At 37.1% G+C, this 16,234-nt stretch overlaps 1 protein-coding gene across 1 annotated transcript in view; it reads left to right on the forward strand.

Annotated features, from left to right (window-relative positions):
- The first annotated feature begins 2,079 nt into the window (after positions 1-2,079).
- The window catches only part of LOC309503495 (integrin alpha-6-like), a 50,976-nt gene continuing 36,821 nt past the window's right edge, over positions 2,080-16,234 (forward strand). The window contains exon 1 of the mRNA XM_082176335.1: positions 2,080-2,362. Coding sequence (XP_082032461.1) covers positions 2,181-2,362 — 182 coding nt within the window. The 5' untranslated portion in view covers positions 2,080-2,180. The remainder of the gene's footprint in view (positions 2,363-16,234) is intronic.

Consider the following 16,234-nt stretch of genomic DNA (forward strand, 5'->3'; position numbering starts at 1 on the left):
GTGTGTGTGTGTGTGTGTGTGTGTGTGTGTGTGTGTGTGTGTGTGTGTGTGTGTGTGTGTGTGTGTGTGTGTGTGTGTGTGTGTGTGTGTGTGTGTGTGTGTGTGTGTGTCCTGATAAAACCCAAATGAGGACACATGAGGACAAAATGGCCCCACAAAGATGGCAATATCCGAAATCCTTGTCCTTGTTGGGACATTTTTGTTCCCCATAAGAGGAAATGCTTTTTGAAAATGTAAAAATGCAGAAAGTTTTCTGTAGGCTTTGGGTTAGGGGATGGAATATACAGTTTGTACAGCATAAAATCATTATGGAAGGTACCCATAATAAAAACACAAGTGTGTGTGTGTGTGTGTGTGTGTGTGTGTGTGTGTGTGTGTGTGTGTGTGTGTGTGTGTGTGTGTGTGTGTGTGTGTGTGTGTGTGTGTGTGTGTGTGTGTGTGTGTGTGTGTGTGTGTGTGTGTGTGTGTGTGTGTGTGTGTGTGTGTGTGTGTGTGTGTGTGCGTGATCTCATGTTGTTTCATTAAGAGTTTTTCCAAATCTAAATGTTCTAATCTACACAGGTTAAGTGCATCATCACACACTAATGGGGTTTTAGTGGTGGAAGAGCAAATACCTTCAAACAATAATTAAGTTATTATCTAGCCTACTCTCTGCCAATATGTTTACAAATATAAAGCAATTTTGGAAGTGTTATGGATTTTTTTGCAATTATGTACTGAATGGTCTCCAAATAAGATTTTGGATAAAAAGTCTTGGGCGCCTGGAATAATCAACTATTTATTGTTTAATAGGCCTATATATTTTCCATATAGCCTGTATCTATTTCTCATTTATTTAGCTATTCTATAATTTAATGCAATTATATAGGCTATTATTAACGTTGCCTTTTACATTCTTTTAACACAAAATATGTATGTTTGAACTGTCCAGTGTAACTAATGCCACAGTTTGTTGATGTTCAGCTGTGCGCTGGTTGATCAGGATCACATTATTTTCTTCACACTTCATCGACCGAGCGTCATATGGACACAGCGGGATCGATGCTTCTCTCAGGCGGACTCAAGCGCATCTTATTTCAGGATCAGTGTCCGATCTTTCCTTAAATCTAAAAACCAGGCAGATGTGGGAGACTAACACAGCTCTGCATTATTTAAGCGGATGATAAGATGCACAAATCGAGAATGCTCTCATTAGCCTAATCGACTAGACTTGTAGCCATAAACCGCAGTAAGCGGATTCATTGAATTTAATGAAGGCGTTTTTGTCGCATCAAGAGTAGATTCTTCTCTTATTTTCATCAGAATTATGACGTAAACTTTGAAAAAGTGCAGATTTTACAGATTTAAGTCATGATTAAGTATAAAAATGATACGAGATGATTTTACAGTGTAGCCTATTAATTAATAAACTGGCCCTGTCAAAAATGGCGCCATAGTTTAGAAACAGTAGTTTTTTTGTGATGTAAAAATAAAGAAATAATTAAATCATATCAGAATTTTTGCATCTTTGATATTGTCCATCTATGGGCTATGGGGCAGGTTGGCAAGAAACAAGCCGTTTCTGACTCAGTGGCATTGCATGGATTGCAATTTTTACATCAAGCATGCAGAAGTTCTGATATGATTTATGTTTCGTTTTTTACATCACAAAACCCAGCAGTTTTAACAGGGGTGTGTAGAGTTGTTCCTAAAAGATTTCATTGTAGATCAAGACAGAAGTTCATGCTTCATGCATGAGGATTAGGGAACACATTACATTTATATATAGGCTATTATTGTATTTTTAATTTCGTAATATTTTTAGATGTAGGCAGTAGGCTAATTAAGTTGAATTGAAACAAGAATGTTGGAGCTAAGTACACAAATTTCGCTTACGAATATTAACTTTCCCTTATATATATATATATAAAAAAATAAAAAAACATCAAGCCGTGTAGAAGATGTGGAGAGTCCGGCTGAGACGCGTCCATCGCTCAGTAGTGACGTAGGGCTCTGAGGGGACAGCAGTGAGAGGAGGGGCCATGGGTCTCTCTCTCTCTCTCTCTCTCTCTCTCTCTCTCTCTCTCTCTCTCTCTCTCATTGAGCGCAGTGCAGTGCGGATTACAGACTCTGTCCTCTCAGTGCAGCGGGAACTACAGCAAACAAGGGCTATATTCATACGAGCACATTAATTGCAGGTAATGGAGCTCTTTGAGGAGGGGCTCTCTCTGAACCTGTGCATCTTTTCGTTGCTCATATGGACTTCTACAAGTGCATTTAACCTGGACACCCAAAACGTCCTCAGGAAGAATGGTCACCCGGGAAGCCTCTTCGGATTCTCCCTCGCCTTGCACCGGCAGCTCCAGCCCTCGGATAAAACAATGTGAGTTGAATGAATTCTTTAGGATCGGTGCGATTATTCGAGATCGTGAGTCTCCGCTTATTTATGCGCTCCGGACCCCTTCATATATTCCGTTCCGTTCATCCTGCACCTGTGCCGCGTTCATTTATTAACAGTTGTGTTACTTATATCTCCTCTGTAAAATCATGAACATATGCATTAAATTGTCTAATAGTTCATAAAGAAATAAACACCCCTTTCTCTCTCTGAATGGTGAAGTGTTAGCATGTGTATGTCCGAAGGGTTATTCTCCAGTAAGCGTCCAGCACGCAGAGATGTGTGTGTGTGTGTGTGTGTGTGTGTGTGTGTGTGTGTGTGTGTTGGGGGGAAGGCTTGTGCTTGAAGAGGCTGGTGCTTTTCTTACACACAAGTTAACAATGCCCAACGTGATGCGACAAGTCACCAAAGGACAATGGCTTTCACACTGAAAGAATTCAAAGAGCAAAACCACAAAGTCCACTCTTAAAAGTGAAGGTTCTTCACTGGTTCTTTTTTAGCACTTTAGACTCAGCAAAAAAAAACAATTAGGCTACGAATCATTTTAAAGGTTCTTGAGTTGATTATGTGGTTATTCAGAGATTTAAAAGTTCTTGATGTTTTATTACAACATTAATAAGGTTCTTCAGATCATGTCTGATCTCTAAAGCACTGTATGAGCCTTATTTTGAACATTGTAGTTGATGCTGTTTTGTCTAAACCACAGCCTTGAAGGAAATCTGTACTGAACAGATTCAAATATACGTAGTATGTGCTGGAAGACTTTTATAATAAATGCATTTATTATGGATACAAGTTAGCCTTTTAACTTTGCTTATAGTTTTCAAGTCAGGTTGGTCACTTCACCTCTTTCCTGTGTTCGGTTACACTTTATTTGGTAACACTTTATTTTAAGGTGACATAGTTACACTTTACTACATGTACTTACTACTAATAACAGTAAATTATGCATAATTACAAGTAACTAAATCAAACCCTATCCCTAACTTTAACTCTAAATACATGTAGTTAATTAATATGAATCAGTACTTATTTGAATAAGTACAATGTGACTACGCCAGTGACAGTGTAACCCTTTATTTTAAGGTGTCTGTGTTACAGTGTAATTATACATTTAAGTACTGATTAATAATAATTAACTACATATACTTTCTATAGGGTTAGGATTAGGGGTTGGTTTAGTGTTAGTTGCATGCAATTACAGTATGCATCATTTATCGTTATTACTAAGATGTAACGTGTAACAAGGACACTGTAAAGTAAAGTGTTACCCATGTTCTTTAAAGCTTTCTCTCAGATCTGTATTCTGCCTGGTACAATTAAAGATGGGATGCTATTGTCTAAACATCTGTCATGACTTTTGGACTAGTTTGAAATGTAAGGACAAGCCAACACCCCCACATGGCAACTATTTTAATTATAAACTAATGCATATAAATTTGAATAATGTAATTCATATTCCTCCGTTTAGGTGTGCGGTTAAGTGTGGCCTTTTTATAATAAAATCGCATGTTTCTGTACTAATCACATCATACAAATTGGCATCTTGTAAAATCGTTTTATTCTTATGTTTAACGTCAAAAAACAACCTCGTGAAAGTCCAGTTGAGTCTAGAGGTAAGATGGAAAGAAAAGTGTTGCTTTGCAGAGACCAGTAAGACTGAAAAGAGTTTGCGATTTGCGATTAACGAAAAGGCTGAATGATTTACTTCGAGTCTGAGTGTGAGGGGGTCACTGGCTAAATAGGACACACAGGGATTTTGTGTGTGTGTTTGTTTGTGTTTGACAGGGTGTTTAAACAGTTGTGTCAAACGAACACGTGTGAGTTTTCTTGTGTGTGGTGGAAGACACCTGTTTACAGCATCCATGAAAATGTCCCGCACCTGTGAACAGGCTTGTCTGTTTTCCCTCTGCTGATGTGTTTGTCTGTAAGGCTTTTCATATTTATTTCCCGTGTGATGTGGATTTTGTTGATTCTTGTGGGGTTGGCTGAATAATGTATGTGAACGGCGCTTAATCTCTGGGTGTTTGCCAGGCTGCTGCTATCAGCACAATGGCTCACACAGGGTGAAAGTGGTATCTGATACACTTCCTATAACGTTCTTCTCAAATCACTACTCATGTGCGATTGAGTGTAGTAATGTGTGTGCATTTCTGTCTGTGTTTTCAAAGGTGTATCGATGCGCATGAATTAGATCTTTTCATCAATACACGCACACAAATAATCAGTTAGTAATCAGATTGATGAATCAATCAGATTGAAAAGCCTTCATATAAACACCTTAGTCAATCCAATTGAGCTTGATCTAAATGAAATTTCAATCCGATTGAAAGGAATGGTGTAGACCAATGATCAATAAGACAAAAACTGCATGTAAACACTTGAATATGACTGTTTTCTCAATCGGATTTAAAAATACCCTGCACACACGTCCAGTGATGCGTATGTTGTTCATCAGAGTTCATCAGCCCTCTTATTATATGACCTCTGTTTACGTACATTTTCTTACGAACGTGCACGATGTTTATGGCTTACAAACTGGTCAGTGGAAGATACTGAATATGTAGAAGCCCTTCTGACGTATTTGTAAGCTTATAGGCTCAATGAAAATGTGAATCGGATTGCAAAGTTTAAGGTTCAGAATCGAATTGGATTCATTCAGGTTTATGAAAATTAGTGCATGTAAACGAACCTATTTATTCTCTCTTCTTAAAAATTTCTTAAAAATAATATTTTTTAATATGCAAAAAAGAAATAAAAAAATATATTTCTGCAGAGTGTTGCTAATGTTGTACCAAAACAACTCACAAAGCTTTTCTCGATATGTTTGTTTTTAAATAAATTGCGGTTTGCATTTGACTTGGGCTGAGCGTTTCCAAACTTCTTTTTGCTATTGTAGATTTGTTTTGATCAGCGCATCGGCTGAATTCCTCAGCAGTTTGCCGGTATTTTCTCAGTTTACCCCGAAAAGAGGATCAGTTCTGTGGGGTTAAGGTTAGGTACACAGAGGAGTTTACCAAGGACAGGACACGAGGGAATATACAGAGAGCCTGATGAGCATCTGTCTTACTGCTTCACTTATGACGAACCCATATTTAATATGAGAATGCATTAGAACATTTTTGTCATTTTAATACTGACATGTACACAGAGTTTGAGTTGTGCCTCGTTCTGAATGGAGCTCAACTCTGGTGGTTAGATCGCAGTGGGCTCTGCTGTTGAAAGCCTATTCGTGCTGCATGACCGCATTTCCCTCAGTTCAACTCTGTAACTCAGTATTCATGCACATAGGGTATGAGTTTTCATGCACATAGGTAAATGAGAAATGTGTTAAAAGTCAAAGAAGTGCACAGTTGCACAGATGTAGAATTGTTCTCTATGTGGTTGTGTTTGTCTTCCTGTATCTCTGGAACTTCTAGCAGACACAATTAAACTTAGTAGCGTGTCTTTAATGCCACACAAAAGGTCTTCCTTCCTGCCATTCACACAGTTTCCTGTGGTTTCTCATCGACTCCTCTGTTATAAGGAGATCTGTGAGTATCTAGAACATCGGTTGGCATTCGTTTACGCTGGAATAGGAGAAATCAGGGAATATGTACACCGGCCATCTGTGCTCATGTAACATGAGAGAGAGATCACTAGAGGCCCCTTTTCCTTTCTTTTTGGGAGAATGGTGGCTCTAGTTGTGTGTTTGTGTTGGTCTCCTCAGGTGTGGGTATATTTTTAGCCCTATTTTGTTATTTTTAACACAGAAGACAATGTGTTTATATGGTTTACAACACTCTCTTGAGTAATGTATGAGACCTGGTTTTTATTTGTGGCTGAAACTGAAACTCTATTATATCCAAAATACTGTAGCTCATTTTTGCATAAAACAAACACATCTGTTGCTTATATTTGAAGGGATGTTGGTTAGTCTCATTAGTCTCACTGTCTGTATGCATGGGGCCGACATGTGCATCTATGCACTTGCATATCTGTTCGAGAATAGGAATCAGTCAGTATCCAAGAGATGAGTATTGTACGTGTATAATTAGAAAAAAACAAATGTAAACTGAACTTGCAAACACGTTTACATTTTTATGGAAATATTCTTCCCGTAGCCTTTACTGAAACAGATCAAGTCCTGCTTGTCCGTCAGGATTTCATTTCTACACATGCGTTTGATTAGAACAGTTGCACTTGTCTCATTAATGGTAAATGTGTGCTATATCAGACGAGATATAGGTTTTTAAGGTATGTTTCTCCAAGCAGCTTAAAGAGATGTTACCACAGTATACATTTAGCCGCAGTCTCAGTTTCTTCTGTTTCTTCATGTAATCTTGACTAACTCGATGATGGTGAGATCAGATCTCTGAGTGAATCATACCATCTGGTGCCGGACTCACACAAATCCCACTAGATCTTTACAAGTAATGGCAAAATTGATGTATGGAAATGTTACCTGATTTCTGACTGGCACACTACAGCAAAAGATGTAAATAGCTGTTTAAAAAAAAAAATAATAATTTATGAAAAATCTAATTGGTTTCACTATTCAACTAGTTGGTAAAAAAGAATGCATATACAGTACTGTGTTAAACTAAACTGGGAAGGGTCTCAGCATTCGCATGTTGTTATCCTATTGTTAGTTTAATTGCTTTGCTCTCCATATTTGTAAGTCGCTTTGGATAAAAGCATCTGCTAAATGAATAAATGTAAATGGTTGTTGGACGCCTATAGCTAGTTAAATATAGGGTAGGCAATTTTTGGAGAGGCTAGCATAAGATCCCACCCTCCCTTCAGAGCGTCTCCAAAGCCACACCTCCTTTAAAACACATGGACACGTACAGCAGGAGCAAACAAAAGCGTCACGAGAGACGGCGTTAATCTACCTCATGTCTCAAAGCACATACCATTACAATAATAATGAACATAAACAACTTAAAGAGCTCTTGTACCACCTGACTGCTGTAGATTCATTTCGGTGTTGATTGTGTTGCCATTGAAACGCATCAATTCAAGTCACGAACCGCTCCGAGTTTAACATCAGGGGTTTCCATCTCTTCCAGATTACAGTAGTTATGGTGTGAACGCAGCATAAACTGGTTGTTTTGGTTCAGGAGGAACTGTAAAAGACGGCTGCGGTTTCGTTTGTGGATCTCGGTGACTGACATCTGTCTAACTCTGCATAGCATGAGACACTCTGATGACGTGTGATGTCTGCGAGAGCTGGTGTGTGGAGGTGTGGAAATACAGGCAGGGAGGACATCGTATCATTGCATTCAGACAGAATGATTGGACTAACATTTTATGGTCCTACGCCTTCCACAGACGATATATACTTATACAGTCAAACCAAAAATTATTCAGATATAATTTACTAGTGGCTGCAGGACACTTTAGTTCATTTATGTAAGTGAGGATAGCAAAATAAAACTGCAACATATTATACCCAAGAATCCTTCATACAGTGAATACCAGTCAAATTTATAAAAATTTGGGACCAAAAATTATTCAGATACTTTGACCTGACCATGATTTGCTGAAGTGTTTTTTCTTTAATTGCTAATGCGACCTTTTTACACCACAGACTGAACAAAATTAAGCATCGCTTACTAATTGGATGATCCAAATTGGTATTATCTAATTGTATAGTTAAATTTAACAGCTGACAGATATTCAGCATAATTCATTTGTGAGACAGTCTAACAGAAGGATGTCCAAAACCAGAGAAATATCAACTGATTTGATAAGTTCTTGTCATATTTTATTAACATTTTCTAAACTATAGTGAGTAAACTGTGATAATGTGAGAAATGTTCAAGGTGCCTGAATAAATTTAGGTTTGACTGTAAATACATTTAGACCACTTAACTAACAGTGATCAGGATGTGAAGAGACTTTTAACCATCATAACAAAAAAAGTTTCTGGAACAAATCACCTGCCTTTAATTGAGTATTGTGACATTGTGACACATCCCTACCGAAAACAAACACATCACGCCCCCAACCCCAACACAATACAGCACACCAGCATTACACTTGAGCATAACCCAAACCTAATACACAACCCGAAGCAAACGCATTGCAATCCAATTTAACCCAACACACCCATCGCACCCCAATGCACACATCACACCACAGTGCAATACCCAACACAAGACGTCCGGCACAATAAAGCTTTGTCAGTGTGTATCATCTCAGACAACTGGAGTGATTGCTCTGAATCATTATGAACAGAGATAAACTTCTAAAACAGTTGCCCAGCTCATGATTATGAACTCACGCTGAGCAGAGTTTGCAACACACCGCAGCTGCTGCAGCTTTGGCACGGATGCTTTTGGACTGTGTAACACTTTGAGAATTAGTGAAAGGTTATGGCTGTGCTTTATTTTCTAATGGAAAGATGGAAACTTCTGCATGACTAAAGTGACGAACAGAAACAGCTGAGTCTGGTAATTTTCCCTATTCAGTGATGAAGCAGAAATCTGAAACAGGTATTAGCTCAATCATTGGACTTGTGTGGACTGACAGGATGAATATTTTACATTGTGAACATAGTATCACTGTACTGGACTGGTATTGGTATTAGTAGTGGTGGTAGTAGTAGACTGCAGTATCCTGCAATCATTTAGGTAATTCAATCACTATATTATTGAAAAAATAAACATTACTTTATGGTTATGTAAGAATTTGGGGTTCAATTTCCAACAAAAGAAAATGTGATAACATTAATGTGATGTAAAATTATTCATATTGTGATATAAGAATTTAGTCAAACTGTCCATCATTACACTGTCATTTTTATTGTAAATTGTTAAATAGTTTAGTAGTAAAAACATTTTTCTAGCAGAGGTGAAGCAATTTTATAGTGACAGATTGCAGCCAGCTGCCACGACATCGAGGACACAGCTACACACACACACACACACACACACACACACACACACACACACACACACACACACACAATGTTAACACACACATAGAAGTTAAGCCAAATAACATCTGAAAATAAAATAAGGAAAAATAATGCTTTTGTTTTGTGCATAATATTTCATTTTAGTGTATAACAACTGCATGAATTGACAATGTAGATTTAGAATTAGTATTTACCTTTTCTATAAAAAATAAACCTGTTTAGTTGATTGAGTATAAAGATAATCATAGATGCACATTCTGCCTTCGAGAAAGCTATGTTTAATGTCCATTGTTTGTTTGAGGGAATTGTGCTCAATCTAAAACCTGCCGACCCTGATTACTGTGGCATGCTTAGACTAATCAAACTCAAATCTTTCTCAGAACAATGAATTGCCTTTCATTCCTGAAAATAAGACAGAGCAACATTCTTTGGCTTTTTAAGTCAAATGCTGTTTTCCCATCATATCTCTAATGAGATCTTTTGTCCTTCCTTATATTGGTTGGAAATGGGGAGTGTCAGGTTGACTGGGCACATTCTCCACATTCATCTTTAATGATTTGTCTCAGTCATTAGTCGCTCTGTCCAATAATGACCCAAGGCCAGTCTCCTCTACCCTTTCTGTGACTAAAACCCAATGACAATAGCCAAAACAATAGCATGCTGGCCAGGGTTGACAGGTTTGCGTAGCAAAACCAGCCCAATTGCTATTCAAAACCCACTCAATCAGCCAAATCTAGACTAGCACAATCACGTTAAAAATGTAGTTTGTTGGGGGAGGGTGTATAGTAGGGCTGTCAAAATGGCTGAAAAGCTATTAAATATTAGCAAATTTTGAATTACATTCGAATTCTAATGGCGATATTTAACGTTAGAGGAAAAAAGTACTATATTGTCTCCTATGCCCACAAGAGCAATAAGCAAAAATTAACCAAATCAAGCATCACACATTTTATTGAAATGAAAAGACATTCACTTTTTAAAGTACATTCACTTTTGAAACAAATGTTCTTAAATAAAATATAATTTCTTTAATGTGCATGCAGGAAAATTAGGTTACAATAGTGCATAAAACTGTGTAAAGTGCATCAGTAACCTGAGAAAACACGCTTCAACAGACAGCGTAATACTGCATGAACACAAAATAGCAAACTGCCATTCAGAAACAATCCACTTCAACTCACTCACTACAAGTCAAGTCACCTTCATTTATATAGCGCAATATAGATTGTTTCAAAGCAGCTTTACAGTGATAATAGGAAATTAAAGTAACAGATTGTTTTGGCTTTACAGCAGCTCTAGAATAAAGTTATTGTCCAGCTAAAGTTAGTTTTGATTGATTCACTTCCGTTGCAAAGATCACTACACATCTACATATTGTTCAGCAAAAACCAGACGGTCAACTTGATCTGCAGCGAGTGCTATAAGCGCTTTTTGTTGCCAGTGTTTCAGCTGATGAAGACACACGCTCAGCTCTGACTGATGTGCCAGGTATGGTCAAGTATACTGGATAAACTAACAATGAGCGTCAGTTACGCCATCATCATGCGAGCCTCTTGACATGCGAAAAATTTGAATGCACTGTTTTTGTTAAAAAATTCAACAAATATTCAAAATGTAAATTTTTATTTTACAGCCCTAGTGTATAGGTGGGTCGCTTTAACCCACAGAATAAAAAAACAACCTGCAGCAACAGTGTAAAAGTAGCCCGATTCCATGGGAAAACCTTGGATTTGGCGACACTGGTCTCATGAACTCTCTCAACCATTGTGTAATCACAACAAAAAGGACAGTTCTACGAAATCCCAAGGAAGAACAATTTACCACACTGTTAGACTTTTCAAGGGTTTTTTACAGTAACTTACTGGCAACACTGTTGCCAGTAAGTTACTGTAATTAAGAGTTACAGTACCAAACCGTATTTCAGTTTTGTGTAATACAGTGCATTACTGTAAAAACGAAGCTAATCAGTACAGTGCATTACTGTAAAAACTAAGCTAATCAGTACACTACTGTAATTCTTTTTATTTGTACTAAATATAAATTAGATTTGATAATTTTGATATATGATTAATTTTATTTTTATCCTACATAAGTACTACTTTCATACAAACCAATTAGACAAAGTTATCACAAAATACCATTTTTTTATTTAAAACATTTCATATATATCACAAAATAAACATGCCAATGCTGGAAATGATGTGTGAAATTTTTACACATTAATGGGTAAGTTTAGAGACAACATTTTTTGTGTTAATTTTAACTCATTCATTGTGTTAATGATTTTAACAAAGTAAATATGTCAGAGAGGTTAGCACAAAGATGTGTAAACGTGTTAAATTAACACATTATGTGCTGTCCTTCACTGCAAACATTTTTGAAAACATACATAAAATCATAAACAAAACATTAGCATTTGACTAAATGAATGTAGAGTCATTGGTTGTTTAGCTTATACAAGTATTATAATGAAATATCAACCATTACATTCATAAAACTGCAGAATATAAATACATTAAGCATTCAAAAAGGAAATGTCCAAAACAGGACAAAACACAGTTCTTTTCACAATACAAGATACATAACCCCACCTTAAAAATAATTTCACTTATTTCCAAAAATGTGTTGGATTCATGTACACTGGTGGCCAAAAGAAGTATTTAAGTGGCGTAATGTTTTTGAAAGAAGTCTCTTTGATGCTCAAGAAACATTTATTATTATTATCAATGTCTGACTGTCTACTCCATCTTTTCTACAGCATAGGAGTAAAAGTCATCAAAATAATCTTTAAAAAGCCAACACAATGTTTTTGTCCACCTTTGTGAATAAATGAACTTCTCCAAAGATTGGTTCCTGTTCAGAACTTGATTGACAACATCAGAGTGTTCCCTGGTCTGCATGCGTGCCCACAAACACAAATGTACTCAGTCCTTCAGAGGAGATCCCGGTTCCAAAACTATATGAGAGAGAGAGAGAGAGAGAGAGAGAGAGAGAGAGAGAGAGAGAGAGAGAGAGAGAGAGAGAGAATATTAGTGTCACATTATTTTTAACCTCCTTTTTTGTTAATTTTTATTATTATTTTCACAAAAACTTAAGAATATATATTTGTAAACAGCTTTTGTCAATAAATAGCATACAAAAGAACTAAATTAAATTATGCCAGATTAAATTTTAATACTTACAAATCCTAAATTCTGTCCAAAAATGCTGAGATGCATAGAAAGAAGTTGAACGACTGAAATAGATGATTTTAGCCCATTTCAGCTTGTCTGCAGTGAAGGAGTACCTGTTTGAGACAAATACACAGTAAGATACATGCAAGAAATCACTGTGTGATGATCGTTCTCCTTCCTACAGTAGTTAACCCACCTGTGCGCTGATATTAGGACCTTCCTAGTCAGGTGGAACTGCAATGGTAGAGTCGCTGGCTAATAAAATATAAAAATAATGCAAAAATATAAACTTAAGTTGTTTAGAATGCTAGATTTGGTCTTAGTGAGAGTTTTACTACAGTGCTTACCTGGATACATTTAATCTGGTGAGACTGAACAAAGACAATGGTCCATCTTCTGATTGGTTCATTTACTGTGTAATAAAGTTAGACATAATGCAAAGGTCACTTATTTGATATAAAGTTAGCCAATTTTATAGAGATTTTATAAGATATTGTTAGCTACCTAGTCTGCACCAGTGGCTCAAAAGCAATTTTCACATAGTGTATGCTAATCATTTCAGCAAACTTATCTCAAAATATATCACAAATGGGCTGGCCTACCTCTGGAATCTTGCTAAGTCACTGGCGCGAATTGGCGCTTTGTTGCAGTTGCCTTTAAACACAAAAATGGAAGTAAATGTTAAATTCCATAAAAAAAAAAAACTATAATATGGTATAGTTTGCAAACTAATGCAAAAACTATAAAGGTTCTCATCAGTAGGCCAACATTAAGATATAAACAGAATTTCACATTAGTTTATTCACATTTATTGTTAATGTAAACGCGTTGCTCGATGGCATTTTAACTCGACAATTCAATAATCTAACAAAGTGTGTAAAATGAAACGTTAGCTCAGTTTACCATGGTAAAGTTCGTTACCGCCATGTTGACGACGAGTAACGTTAGGCTAACGTTAACGTTATAACATACGTTAAACTGGGCACAATCCTGTCAACATACACAGAATGTTTTTTTTTTGTATTTTTTTACCTTGCTTGCTGATCTCTCTCTCGGTGAAGTGAATTCCGTCTCTTCCCCGGGCCAGACACGAACGTCGCGATCCAACAAAAGACAGACCCCATTACCTACACTGGATGTCTGTCTGACGCGACACGACAAATCCCAGACAGTGTAGTGATGCGCCGCGGCCGTTATATTTCAGACGTAGTCCGATACGAGTCCAAGCGCTCGCACTAGTTCTTACAAGGGATAAACAGGTTTGCATTTAAAGGTCCGGTCGCTTCAATGTGTCCAATATAGACAGCCTCTGGCTATTATAGCGTTGTAGACACGTGGTGTAAGGCAAAAATTAGGAAATAAAAAGCACGGTGGAATGGTGCCAGCCAGAGAGGCAGTTACGTCAAATACAGTAGTATACAGCAAATTTAAAAAATACAGTAAGTCTCTGTATGTGGTGTTAGACGTCACAGAAAATTCCCATGATGCAATTGGAATCACAGTTATTTACTGTAAAGAGAAATAGCAGTATAATACTGGGGGATTTAAAGTAAATAACTGTAGAAATTACAGAAAAGTCTAACAGTGCATGTCAAAAGTTTTTTTAATCCTGTGAAACCATAATCTGTGAATCTTCTGTAAAGAGTGTAAAATAGCTCTCAGAATCTTTGACCTTGTCCAAAATTAACCTCTTTTGAATCTATACTTTTTGACACATGGTGTTCTGGGTAATAGTCTGCAGTGCAGTCTATGATTACAAAGGTGCTGCAAGTGAGCACACTTTTGAAAGCTATACAATAAAAATGGGACTTCGTGGACTTCACAGATGCGCATGAGCGAAGACCACTAGACCAAAGTCCACATTAGCCGTGACACATTTTTTTGATAGTAGTGGGTTAAACCACAATTTTACTGTGGTAAATGTTGTTTGATGTTATTGAGTTTCTCTTAAAGACTCATGTGTTGTTGTGGACGTTCATATTAGACAATTGAGTGACAGTGCCTATTATCTTGTGATTACAATGAAACATTTGATTCATCTGTATGGTGGAGCGTCCCAGTCGTAAGCCACTGGTGGTCTCCTGAGTTCCCACAGTCCGCCTACACGCTGATCTGAATGGACTCGCCATGGAAAGTAGATTAAGGGGCACTGGGTGCACAGATGAAACACTGATGAAACCTCTCAACACCATAATGGCTGGCCTGTTTCCCATGTAGAAAAACTCCAGCTCTGGCATGTAAATCCCCATGCTGTTCATCAGATACGTGTTGAATTTCTCAACCATGTTTGAGGGGAAAGCTGGAGCTTTCCAGACTTTTCTGTCCACCTGCCACATCTTTGTGAAAAGGAAATGGGAAAAAAACAAGGGTATACTATTAAGCTAATAAAATAATTGATCTAGGTTCAATGGAAATACATGCCTCCTCATAATTCTTTTGCAAAACGTACATACAATTTACTGCAGTTTGCAGCTGAAACGAACACTAGTAGCAGTAAAACATCAACAGCTTTTATTCCTTTTCACTCATATTATGATTACAGGGGCATGATTATCGATAAATAAAAACCTTACTGTTCATTGCACAATACCATGTTATGGCCTCAAAACACTTTTACCATGTGCATGATTTGTAAACTAATACATTTTGATGTTTGCATCACAAAACCAGCTCCATATGTACAGCTTTTCTGACATGGTAAACTTGCTTGATATCTCACCTGGTACAGCACTGCACTTGCGATGTGAAGCTCTCGGGTACGAGTCAAGATAAGACTGATTGTAGAACCAAGACAAAATGACATGGTTGCTTCAGCATATGTGTTTTTATCTTTTGCAAACATTATTGGTCAGGTTTAGTTTCAAATACGATTGAGTGTTAACCTTTTGAGTGCCACTTACCGGACATTTAATTTCTGAACGGCCAAGGTATGAATGAACAACCAATGTTATAAAACATTGACAGATTAACATTCATCTGTTTCAGATAAACCTGAACAAAATGTCACGAAACATGCAAGAAGCAACGCATCATTTTGCAGAAATTTCACCACAGGCATGCTTTTCCAATGACACTGGTTTGCATATATCTATTTCTGCATTTATTTCTGTTTATTAGACTGTTGTGCTAAGCAGCTGATTTTGTGCATGCTTTGTGTCAAGGTCCCGATCACCCTGCTGGAGATTATGTAAGGGATAATGTAGAGCGAGGCGGTTGTTATAGCGCATACAACCCCGACAGGCTGATCAGGATCCCGATGCGAAGCGGAGCTTGAATCAGCCTGAAGGGGTTGTATTCGCTATAATAACCGCCTCGCTCTGCATTATCCCACTTATTACATGGCTACCTACCAAATAAATCAATAATTTGACACAAAATATTGATTTAAAAAGGAGTTTATTGATTTAAAAACGATTGTATTGCTTCCGCTAAAGAAAATAGTCTGTTCCGTCTCTACGGTTAGAAGAATCCTGCGTCCATAGCAGGTGTGTTATACTTAGCATTAGAATTCAACCAAGCCATGTAATAATTTGTGATAATGATCAGCTGACTGTGACATTTCCTTTACTTGTTTACTGTTTTTCAATTTAATTTGCAATCTGACATTGCACACTTACAGTGCAGACAGCATTGTCAATAATAATGGTGACAATTTAGTTTTATCGTGATTGATTCACTTATGTAGAAGTATAGACCCAAAAATATTTTTGTAAAAATATAATTTTTGTAGACATTTTGAAGTCTCTTAATGAACCTTTTTTTTTTTTTTTTGACATCCCC

Source organism: Leuciscus leuciscus (genome assembly GCF_965113295.1).
Source record: "Leuciscus leuciscus genome assembly, chromosome: 7".
NCBI lineage: Eukaryota > Metazoa > Chordata > Actinopteri > Cypriniformes > Leuciscidae > Leuciscus > Leuciscus leuciscus.